The sequence below is a fragment of the Myxine glutinosa genome, chromosome 7, assembly GCF_964187855.1.
Source record: "Myxine glutinosa chromosome 7, kmMyxGlut1.1, whole genome shotgun sequence".
NCBI lineage: Eukaryota > Metazoa > Chordata > Myxini > Myxiniformes > Myxinidae > Myxine > Myxine glutinosa.
Genome location: NC_136267.1, coordinates 115,578,983 through 115,591,559, shown reverse-complemented (window position 1 = coordinate 115,591,559; position 12,577 = coordinate 115,578,983). Strand labels below are relative to the sequence as shown.

Genomic DNA, 12,577 nt, shown 5'->3' with positions numbered 1-12,577 from the left:
AATGCTCTGAGGTCCGCAACTGTGTAATCAAAATCATTATCGGTAACATCAACAACGGAAGAACAATCTTCAGAAGTGGAGATCTCATTGTCGCGGCCCAGTGACTCGTTCGGGTCGTCGTTCCAGGATCCGCGATCTACAGTCACGTCGACAGCCGGAGTGTCATCTGGATCCATGGTCAGCTTGTCGGTCATCACCATGGTCTTTTCTGGTGTCGTCTTCAGTGTCCATCCTGTGGTAAACTTTCTCACACACGCAAGGACTAAAGCCTTGATTAGTACACAACAAACCACGATTCCAAGGACTATTGCCAAGGCGGTCAATATCCACTTTACTATCGTACCTGTCCATCCTTTAAACCAGTCAGTAAGCCACTGGTGGGAGGCTTCCCGATCCATTCGATCCTTTGTCAATATATGTGCACTTTCTCTTAACCTTATAATAGCAGCACTGACCCCCTGTGAAGGATCAGGAATAAAAGTACAACATTTACCCTTAATTATCCCACATACCCCTCCTCGTTCTGCCAGTAACATATCTAAAGCAACCCTATTTTGCATAACCATTGTACACAGGTGAACAACCGTGCCCAACATTTCGTCATGTGCTGTAGCGGTGTCGTTGGCCACCCTTTCTAAGATTAACGCAATTTTGTCAATGCGGTAACTGTTCATGACCATCCCAGCCCATGGGAAGAAGAAACTAACGGCTTTCTCCCAATCAGCGCCGTGTAAGGTGGTGGTGTCATCGTCGTGCCAATAGGTGCTTCTTTGTGTCCTTATGAGTGCAGTGGTATTATGCAAGTGTTATCGCAGTTCCATCTCTGGGAAAACTGATCCTAAATAGCAAATTCCTCCCCAATTATCAGGTAAATACGGGTAAGCTTTATTCCCGCATACAAACATGGTCCCGTGCGGAGCCACTAAATGGGTGGTCATGCAAGTGAGAAGGCCTGGGATAGTGTTTGTCCCGTTTTCCCCTCTCCATGCCAACTGGAGGTGTGTGAGGTTATGTAATGACGAGCTTGTAACATTCACTAGCAGCCTGTGTTTCCCTTTCCTAGGGTCCGCAGGGAGGGTATTTTTACACACGGATTGGCCTATCAGTACTTGGCCCTTTCCTTCTAAGCAGAGGACCCCCCTGGTCCGTGTTACCATCGGCATGTTGTGTCCTATCCTTTGGTTGGCGGCTTTTCCTGCCGCCTCGTCCGCCCTTGCGTTGCCCCGAGCAACGTCAGTGTCCGCCCTTTGATGGCCACGACATTTGATCACCGCCATAGCGCGGGGAAGCAAAATGCTTTGGAGTAGCCCTTCCACTCCTACCACGTGCACCACAGCCCATATCCACCACAATTTACCTGTACCCTCTACCTATTTTAAACTACTATCCATGGGTATTCGTGAAGGGGGTCCATCTTTCCCAACCACTCCCTTCGCACCAGCCACTCCACGTTGTCCATAAACCTCTGAGACACACACACAACCTGTCCATTTCACAGTGAGGTGGGGTGCAGATCAATTCTGAAATAACAAAGAGGGTTTTGTCTGAAATTCGTCTCATGAAAACCCATCCAAGAGTCCAGTGTGACAGACAGACAGACACATAGACACACAGAAAACCCCAGGTACACATTCAAACCAGCTTGTCCCCAGATCCACAAATGTTCACTTTCTCCCATTACAATCCCCTTATTTCATTCCCTGTGCAAATTAAACCGACAGTTCAACCCAAGGTCGCAGCACGAGTCGGGCCTGGTGTGGGAGTGAACCAGATAAGACTTTGGCTGAAATGTACTATTTTTCTGCTGCCCCGACCAAGCCTGTTTATTAGATTAAAGGAAACGCATTTTAAATGCAGTGAATTTTCTTCTAAAAATGGCAAAATGAAATTGGACGTAGCTTTTTAAAGCACTTTTGACAATTTCCACTTTGGACTTTTGGTCCAACCACCACTTTTGGTTTTGGTCAAACTTTTGACTTTGTCCAATTTCCAGCTAACGTTAACCTTTAATTTAAACCAAATTGCAACTGAAGTTGCTTTCCTGAACCCAGGCAGTTACATACATCCCTGCTCACGCCACACAAGATGACAGGTGATCCACTTTCAACAGATACCACACTACACAGAAACCCTTGGCAATGCAACAACCAAACTCCCAAAACAACAACAACAAAACATCCAATCCACCTCAATGGCTCACCTAGCAGCTCATTGTGTCCCTATCTATCTCTTCTTGCATCTACACTGTTCACAGCAAGTCCAATTCATCCATCAAGCCACAACATATACCCAGAGTATATGTAACAACCACTCAAACTTAATCCAGCTGCACATACCGTTTTCCCAAAAACTCACAGGGCAGTCCAAATCCAGACCAGTCATGCATTTACATGTAAATATTAGGTATAGTATCTAAAATTAAACAAATGGTCGACTTGCGGCTCACAGATGAAAAGCTTGTATCTTTAAGATTGATCTAAGCTTCCAACATTTCAAATCGTCACTTGAAACATCAGCTTATATCAAAAATACTTGCTCATTCCTGGAATCGCACGTTCAACCCTTTGTGTCATGACACAATATCTATTTAAATAACTATTTTCCATTTATACATTCATAGAAATGTTAGCGTCGGTCACAATCCACATGGATTGTAGCTGTCAGCGAGCGAGCCATCCATTCCATACAAGTTATTTCACACAACCATTCTCCATACACCTGGGTTTGCACACCTGTGCCCACACACTGACTCCAGGCTTCTTCATTCAATACAATGCACTCACCCACACTCACAATACTCTGCTCAATAGACAATACTCTTCTACACACACACACAGCATCATTTGATCTAACTACTCCCTTCTGAAACTTGCGCTTTGCAGTCGCCCCTTATATTATTGCGCTCCCCCATCACTACAATCCACCAACGTGCCCCACCACAGGCATCATGCCACCACTCAGCCCCACAGCCACCCATGGCCACTGGAAGCGACACTGACACTCCGACATTGATACTCGCTCCATCTACAACACATATTTACACAACAACATCAACCTCAACTTCAACTCGGAGCACACTGACGTCATCTCCCATTTTCCCCGTCCCATATGCACTAGACTATAGGAATTAAAATTAAAATTGAACATAAATCCACAACAACTTAAATCAACGTAAAACCCAGCGGTTTTATCAACAGCCCAGCCACCATCCTTGTTCGCTCTCCTTCTGTGGAACTGTAACCTTCAACCACACGAGCCCTTTATCACTTTGCACTTCCAACAACCTTCTTCACACTTCCTCCCGAACCCCTTTTGGCATTGGCCTGCATCCCAATACTCTTAAACAACAGATTCAACAACATCCAATAAGTGAATTCATTTCCCCAGAACTCATTCCCCTGCTCAGGAGCCACTTTGTTGTCTTTTCTCTGCCAGTAATACAAACCGAAGCACACCTTTGTCTGCACATGTACTTTAACCATGATTATATGAGACCCAACACCAGGACTGCTCCCTGGAGCTGTCATAACTCGCCTTCACACCCCATCCAACCACATATCTCACTCAACCTTGCCAAAATCCAATCTATTTACCTTTGTTGCACACAACATCTGTCCCCCATATATCCTCAACTTAATGGCCTCACAACCCACAGCACTCTACGCAACTAAAACCATTTGATGAACCACACAAGGTGCCAGTCACACCTCAACCATGCCGACAGCGACACAGCCTGTCATCCTCCCAAGTCAAATCCCAAAGCAAATTAAAACAGATGACATCTTAGAAAATACAACTTGCCTCTGCAAGAGTTCCACCTCCGAACAGATAAACGACAATCAGACTCCATTTTACAAATGCACACACCCGATGTACCGAAACAACAACCAGCTGGTCCGTCCAGGAACTCCCCGCAAACACAAGCCACCTCCAATGATCTTCAATTGAAGTGCGGAGCGAATGCTCACCTCAAACCCCACAGCCTTTCTGAGGAGGCGTGCTCTACCATGCAGCACCCTCTTCAGACTATGTCCTTTTACGAGCATGCCTACTCCACCAAGCACCTCGGTACACACGTTTCTGCAGCCTTATTCACATAGTACATACGCACCCTTTCAAATGTCCCCGACAACCTCGGTCTTGGGGGAGACGGTCGCAGTGCGTGGCATTCCCCTCGCATCACCTACGCCGCCCTCGTTCCCCAGTCCACACAACAGCAGCCCCCAGTGCCCATCAAAAGTGCCCACTCCACAACCCACAATTTTCTCAGGGTACACACCTGTCTTTACTGTCGAAATCCATGTTTCAGAAATATAACTCCATGGCCTGCTAGACAGCCAGACAGACACAACAATGAAACTATAACCTCCATTCTCCTTCCATGGTGAGTTTGTAACCCCAATTTGTCTTGTCAATTTGTTCCATATTATTCCCATATTTTCCTATTCCCCTTCCAATGGAACGTAAATCATGGAAGTAAGTTACCAAAATAACTCGCCTCCAGGCCAAAGGTGTGTATTTCACACCTCTACAGCATTTCACACCATGACATAATTTTAATCCTTCTCATTACACAGCTCATTGGCTCCCATGTCCTGTCAAGCAATGTGCAGCTTCACAATGTGCTACATCCTTCGGATGGACGTTAAAATCGACATTCCCGGCATGGATTTCAATATTTATCCAATAGCCAATGTTAAATTCAATCCCACCTGCCCAATAGCTATTATGAATCCCAATATCCCAATATAAATTGTTTCAACTCGACTTTCAACCAATTTTACCGCCAACAAACCACCATTAACCTACCTCCCCCTGTTATTTATTTATTTTTCGTAAATAAACAAATAAACAAGAAAATAACCTAGTCTGTTTATTGAAAATAAAAAGTTCCCATATGTCTTTCCCCGTAACACTCACCACGGGTGTGCACTCCCGCAAATACCCCCACTCGCGTGCTCCGATGTGCCCCCTCGCACACTTTCCACAACATAAAACTCCCATTTACTGGATTAAACCTTGGCCCTCCGTGGAATCGCACCACAGACTTACGATCAGACAAACAGGCAGACACGTCTTTCCTACATGACATCATACATTGGGACCTTGTCAGTCGGGTCACATGCCACAGGAGAAATATTCTATTTTTAGCTTACAAAAACCTCCAACCTACTCTCCAACACCGTCAGGTTGTAGAAAATATCCGAGTAAGTGTTTCTACGCCCCCTTAACTATTTCTAAGCTTTCTATGCAACCTTTTAAAACTCACAATAGTTCAATTTCAGTAAGATTTTCTTTACTATTTTCCCACGTCATTCATGCCTAATACACCTCACACATCCATACATACAGCACAAGTAGCCAATACCAATCGACATTGCATAATTCTGCAGGCAATACAAGAAACCCTTTCATACGTCAATGACACACACACACACAATGGACACAAATACATACTTCAATGACAGACATCCATATATACATTTATTCATTCATTCATATACCAATGAGTCTCTCAGACGTCGCACGAACACCGGATCGACTCCAACCATGCACCTCCAACAGCCACTCCCCTGCCAACCTAGGCAACGCATTTTGAATCATGCGTTTCCCTATACATTCTCCATACCACGTGACTGACAAACCGGCTAGCATTTCAAACCACTGCGCACATTCAGCGGTGTTAACAGTCGCAAAAATTCACAGCACAACGACCTGAGTGGGTCATGTACAACGCCTTATGTCTCAATCATTCAAAAGAAAGGGGATTCTTAGACCGGGGTGGAAAGGGTGAGTTGGGGTGAAAAGGGTGGGGCAGGGAGGGTGGTGTTGCCTGGAACCCCGGGACAGAGGTCAGGGCTGGGAGGGTAGGGGTTTGGTATCTGCCTGACCCTCCCACGGGGACTTGACTTTCAACGAGCGGCATCAGTCACTCGCCGGTCTACCTACCTATGTCCTCAGTCGTTTACCTGCTACCTCAGGCCTTTAAGAGGCCCGCCCGCCTCCTCTTTCTGAGAGGCTCGTCTGCCTTCACAGCTGTCTAACCTAACTCCTGAGAGGCTCGCCCGCCTTCACAGCTGTCTAACCTAACCCCTGAGAGGCTCGCCCGCCTTCGCAGCTGTCTAACCTAACCCCTGAGAGGCTCGCCCGCCTACACAGCTGTCTAACCTAACCGTACCTTACTTTTCCTGGTGTCCTACGCCCTTATAATACTTCTATGATTCCAATGTCTCCTGGGTAGGCCTCGGATTGGAACGCCGCCCTTATCCTCACCCTCACAACCCAGAGATCTATTACCCCTTACCCCCGCGCGCCCTCGAGGGGAACTTCCCCTTACGTAACGTTACCCTGACGAGTCCATAAACAGTCAGTTGCTCCGGGACCCAAGCGGTCCATATTTAAATTTAGGTTCGTGGATCAGGTTCAAGCAGGGAACGGAACAAACGGCACCCGAGCAAGAGAGTGGGTTACAATTTGGACTGACCCCCAGGCTATAAAGGAAAAAACAAAAGAAAACCACAGCTCACCTGACCCGGATCAATTGCCAGCTGGTCTCACCACTCACTTGCCTGGGACCGCGTCCCGGACCGCACAGACTGATCCCACCGCTGCCACCATATGTCGGAATGGGACTTAGAACTTGGGACTCAGAGGACTCAGAGAAGGAGCAACGGATATATTTATTAGAACTCGTTTACACAAGCTTGCGGAAAACAGAATGTCACATGAAGCTCACAAAAATGACCAACACTACAACAAGATGCTCTGAAAAGGTTTGATCAGGGCTTCAATATATATAAGAAAGATAGGGGTGTGGTTTAACATCAGAACAGGAGACAAAGGGTGGACTCACATGGCCCCTACCTAAGTCCCTGTTTGTTCAATTAGTTTAAGGCAGTCCGAGGCCACTCAAGGGCCAATATCATAATCATTGAAGCTTGAAGGGAAATCATTGATGTTTGAAGGGAAATCATTGAGGTTTGAAGGGAAAGAAGGCGATAAGGAGTAAAGCTGTCATCAAGACGGATGTTGAGAATATGGAGGAGTATAGCAACGTATAGCAACAATGCAACTATGGCGAGGCCACAGTATGAGAACAAAGTCTGGATTCCAATAGGTAAAGAGATCAAGCCATTACAAGGCATGTAATCACATAAAGTATATAATGCTTCAAAGGCATTTCAAACAACAAAGTAATGTAACAAAGAGTCCTTTGGTGGGAAAGTATGTTGGGAGTGATCAGTCATACTGCAGCCAACATACAGGAAATTAGCAGAAGCCAGAAAGATAGCAAAGTGCAACCAAGGCTGAAGTATGGAGGAGGGGGGATTGTGCCAACACAGGGCAAAGGTTTGTAAAGCATTTAACTTACTTTAAGAGTACAGCCAGCTTTCAAAGACATGGAAAGAATATAAGTATCAAAAGGATACAATAAACAATCAAACCCAACATATAATTGGTTATACTTGGTCAAATGTAAAGACAACATCAAGGGGGAGGGGCTCATGCCCTACATATATATATATATATATATATATATATATATATATATATATATATATATATATATATATATATATATATATATATATATATATACATATATATATATATATATATATATATATATATTGTTACGGACACGCGGATTAAGATGTTGCTTGACCGAGCGGAATGGCCGCCGTGTTCGCACAGTTTACCCGATTACCCCCAACTCACCCGATTCCACTCGAACGTTGGCCAAATCGCGCTACGCTAAATCAATGAAGGAAAGGACACAACGACTGGGATAAATGAAATGACGCAAGGGGTACAGTTCTCAAGACCTCCGGAGGAGGATATAATTAGTGGGGGAGAAAAGGGGTAGATTACAAGGCAATGAGGTAAAGACACAGAAGAGATAGGCACTTAGACACAATCTTATCTATCCCAGACAGACCACAGACAAACGGAACAAGACTGACTTACACAGGGATTGATGGCAGGGAAGGACAGGCAGTCGATAGCACAAGGTGCACCTTGGCTCAGGGACAGAATCAAGCACGGTCCAGTCCAGAGATGCGGGGAGGTGTCACAGCGCTCGGAGGAGGCGTCCTTCTCTCTCCAAGCTGAGGGCGCATCTGACGTCACCTCCCTCTTCCTGCGCATGCTCAGCGGGGAGTGACACGCCCTCGGCTCGTTGGCTCCGCCCCAGATGGGATCGGTCCGCCGCTTCTATTGGGTGCGGGGGTTACCGGGCTCCGCCCTTGACGAGGGGCTGACAGCGAGCCCCTACTTGGTAACCCCGTCGAGCACATGGTCGATGGCGGCTCGTTGGAAAGGCTTGGTGCCCTCCCAACACCCCCTACCAACCAAGCCGGAGTGAGGACGCACACTCCCCGCGCCGCCGCCGCTGTTGTTGTTGTTGTTGTTGTACCATGAGGAAGAGCTGCGGGGAGGTATTGGGAGGTCCTAAACTTCCTAACGGTGCCATACAATCACATTCTGGTGCAACGAAGAGTCAGAATTAATGGAAACGAGTCCTTAACTGACATAGACTAAGAATAACTAGCAAGATGTCCTATAGTTGTCTACGTGAGATGCGGTGGACCTGGATGCGACATTTAATGGGGGAAATAGGGGGAGGTCGGGTCTACAGAGTGTTGTTTACAGAAAATGGGACTAGGGAATGGGGGATTGGGGATAGTTGGGAAGTATGGAGGAAATAGGGGAATATTTACAAGCGGATATGGATGGAGGCCAATCTCATATCCGCAACATTGCACCCTTCTCTACCTCGGGGCGACCCGACCCGATAAATTTTTACCTACGTTAGTGTGGCACTCAGATGTAGTTCCCTCTACTATTAACTCAACCCTGAGTGCGACAGTTTTACAGATGTTCACAAATGAGTAAATATGTCCCCCTGCGACGTTGCACCCTTCTCCTAACAGAAACACACCCACAGGATAACCGAATTGCGGAAAGCATTCTCAAACTAAACATACAGCCGGTAGGGAGCATTATTTACACAAGACTACACTGATATTTACACTACGATCCAGGACCTGTTCTTTGAGGAACACATGCAGATGTTATGCATAGAGAGAGCACGCATGCCAGCATCGATACACCAACCCACGAGTGCCCTGTGGCCCTACGGCCTTTAATAATGTGCAGAGCACCCCATCCAAGGACCAAAAGCACCACCCCATACACACAGTCAGCACCATCCGGTGCACCAATAAAGTGTTCAACAATAAATGCACAATCAAGTGTCCATGGTCACCGGTGGTGTCGCAGCCGGCCGATGTTCTGCCGCTGGTCTTGCCTTCATGGAGTGCACTTGGCCTTCTGGCTTCTTTAGAAATAAAGAAAGGCGCCAACCGCGTCCATTCCTGAATTGTGGCCGTCAGGGGGGCCAACTAAAAGTGGTTCACCTGTATGGCATAGGTGCCACGTTTACCCAGAGGTCCATCCACGGGTGGTGCTTGCCCGCAAAAGAACTGCGGTCCATGGTGGGCGGCCACAAAAATTGCGGTCCATATGGTGTATCAATCCAGGCAGCAAGCAGCGGAAGTACAGGCCCACAACTGCGAAGCCAGCACCTCTCTCTCCTCTCTCTCCGCCCTAAAGCCAGATCCTCGGAGGTGGGAGACAAAAGAAGACAAGTGAGTAAGGTGGTAAGGGTGCAAAAGTGCACGCAATATAAGGTAATGCACACTGGGGGCACATGGGAACCAGGTGAGACAGGTACGTTCCTACCGTACGCCCCCCCCCCCCCCCACCAGGTAACCTACATTGCCCCTCCCTTACCCCTTACTGTATCCACAAAACACAACACTACCCATAAACACCTACTTTACACATCAACAAACGTCCCTACTGTCTTCCCCGTTCCTCCCATAAACCAAATTCGTCTTCTCTCCCTCCTAACCAATCAAATTTGCCATCTCCAACTCAACATCAAAATTTGCCATCACCAATTCATCATCAGTCCCTCCTAAGGAGGGAGAGATGGAATCACCCCAATGTCTCATCCACGTCGTGATGCGTCTCACAAATCCACACAGCAATTCTCCCTTCCTGCAACACAGAACAAAGGAACACAGGTGTGGAGTCATCATCACCACAGGTAAGTGGCTGCGTATGGTGCGACAGGTTCATCAATCCTAACTATTTCCTAAATGACTTTAACAACTTTACATTACCCGGGGTCTTTCCCTGCCAATCCATTGGCCAACTTACACTATGGGTTCTAAAAACCAATTCCCATTGACCAAACTGTGGTGCTTCTCAAGTTGGGGTCTCACTCCCCCGATTCATCACTCGGTGCCCCCGCACAATTTCGGTGGCTGGGTCGTGTGACGCTCCCAGCTGGTCCGCCCACCTGCACACCTCCACCACTGTTGTTGCCTACCGAGCTCACCTGCTCCTCACCCTAACCTAACTAACTGGGGAAGGCCCTCTCGCACTCTCACCCCCTCAGTGCCCTCTCTGGCACGGGCTGCCCGATCCACACCCGGGATCCTCAGGCACCCACTGACACTAACGGCTCCCAGAGCCCACCTGCGGCCTCACCTGGCCGACATCCTCACAGTGGTGGAGTGCCCAAACCAACTACACACACTAACAGGCTACACGCCCAGCCATTTCCACAACACTAATGCACCCATCCACAATACCATTCTGCAACCGCACCACAAATGCCAATATCCAACCACAATTTACCTATACCCTCTACCTATTCTTTAAACTACCCTCCCCGGGTACTCGTGAAAAGGGGTCCACTCTTCCCCCATCCACACCTTCGCACCATGCACACCACTCCGTACCACTTACTCCAACTCTCTCCACACCACTCATTCTCTGCTCCATATATTCCACACACCTGTACTTGCACACCTGTGCTCTCATACTTGGTGCCGCCTGCACCCTTCTCTCCCCCAAGCGCATTCGCGCTGATCCACAACACTCACTACTCATACACTGCTCCACACACCTGTCCAGTTCTCACACAGCATCATCTCATCTAACTACTCCCCTCTGAAACTTGCGCTTCCCAGTCGTCCCTTTAAACTATTGCGCTCCCTCGTCATTATCATCCACTCTAATCTACCTGCGTCCCCTCTACAGGTATCAGTCACTATCTAAACTTAACGTTACCTAATGTCATCTTCGCTAGATCCCTACACACAATATCCTAACCCACTCGGGCTAGTTTTCACTGCCATACACCCCATAAGCTATAGCGCATTTGCCCCCACGTTTGTGAGGGATGACAGAGTTGCCATCCCACCACATCGGGCATCTCCCACTACCAATTTTGCACATCAACTTTCAACAAATCAAAAATTTGCCAATCACTACCCATCATCTGCCAATCATTACTGCCAATCCTTTGCCAATCATCAAATTTTGTTTTTCCAATTTCGGGGCCAAAACACTATCCTCGTCATTACAGTCTACTTACTAATGCCTCTCGGTGCGCCAATTAACTTCTAAAGCTCGGCTTCGTACAGCCAAGCCATGAATGCGGGTTGTTTGGTGCCAGCGGCTGGATACGTCCCGCATTCGGTGCAGGGAAGGAGGTTTACCTGGGCCGAGGTCCCACGCACCATCTCGGCACGGAGCCATCCAATTGCCCGATCTCGACCTGCCGGAACGTCTCAATAAAAAGTGGTCGCCATGACGACCCTTCCTATCGGGCTGCCCGCTCCGCCTAGTGGAGCCCGGACGCGGCCGTTCCAAGCGAGGCACAGCGTGGATCGCGTACGGCGGTCCTTTCGAACCCGCCGTGGCTCGGATCCCCGCTGGTTCTCGCGGCACGCGAAGCCCGGCACGCACCGAGGGCCCGATTCGGCTAAAAGTCGCTCTAACCGCTAACCCGGTTACCGTCGATGCCTCACCTGCATGCTCAAACGCATACGCTACCCCTTTCTTGCTCATACATCCAGCCGTTCCCATGCTCCTCGTCGTACCTTCTCTAACACACCCAGGTACACTCATTCCGCTCACAGCCTTGGTCACACACCTGCCCACCGAACACTTTGGCACACATTCGTTGGTCGCACACCTCACCAACACACCTCTTCGCGCCCCTTCCTCGGTCACCTCCTCTGTGACAATCACAGGTGTGCTTTCACTCGCACACCCAACCACGTGCCTCACTACCAATTCCAGCGTGCATTCCCACACACGCTCTACCATTCCAGGTGTGCTTCCTTTCTCACCTGTCACAACCAACTCACGCTCCGTGTCACTCTCACTAATTTCACCTCCACTCTTGACAGCGCACTCACCCTTACTCTCGACAGCGCACTCTTTCCTCATGCACCCGTCCGTTACACACCTTTCTCGCACACACTCTCCCGTCACACCCTCTGTAACACTCACCACAGGCGTGCATTCTTCCTTACTTTTGACAGCGCACTCTTTCCCCATGCACCTGTCCGTCACACATCTTTCTCGCACACCCTCTCCCGTTACATCCTCTGTAACACTCACCACAGGCGTGCATTCTCCCTTTACACCCTCCGTAACACTCCTCACTACGCGCTTCCATGTGCTCCCTCGCACACACGCTACGACCGACTCA

General features: G+C 48.3%; 1 protein-coding gene across 1 annotated transcript in view; it reads left to right on the top strand.

Moving 5' to 3' along the window:
* Positions 1-12,577, top strand: part of LOC137418944 (insulin gene enhancer protein ISL-1-like) — a 123,317-nt gene that overhangs the window by 22,449 nt on the left and 88,291 nt on the right. Inside the window, exon 5 of the mRNA XM_078782173.1 lies at positions 884-911. Coding sequence (XP_078638299.1) covers positions 884-911 — 28 coding nt within the window. The remainder of the gene's footprint in view (positions 1-883; positions 912-12,577) is intronic.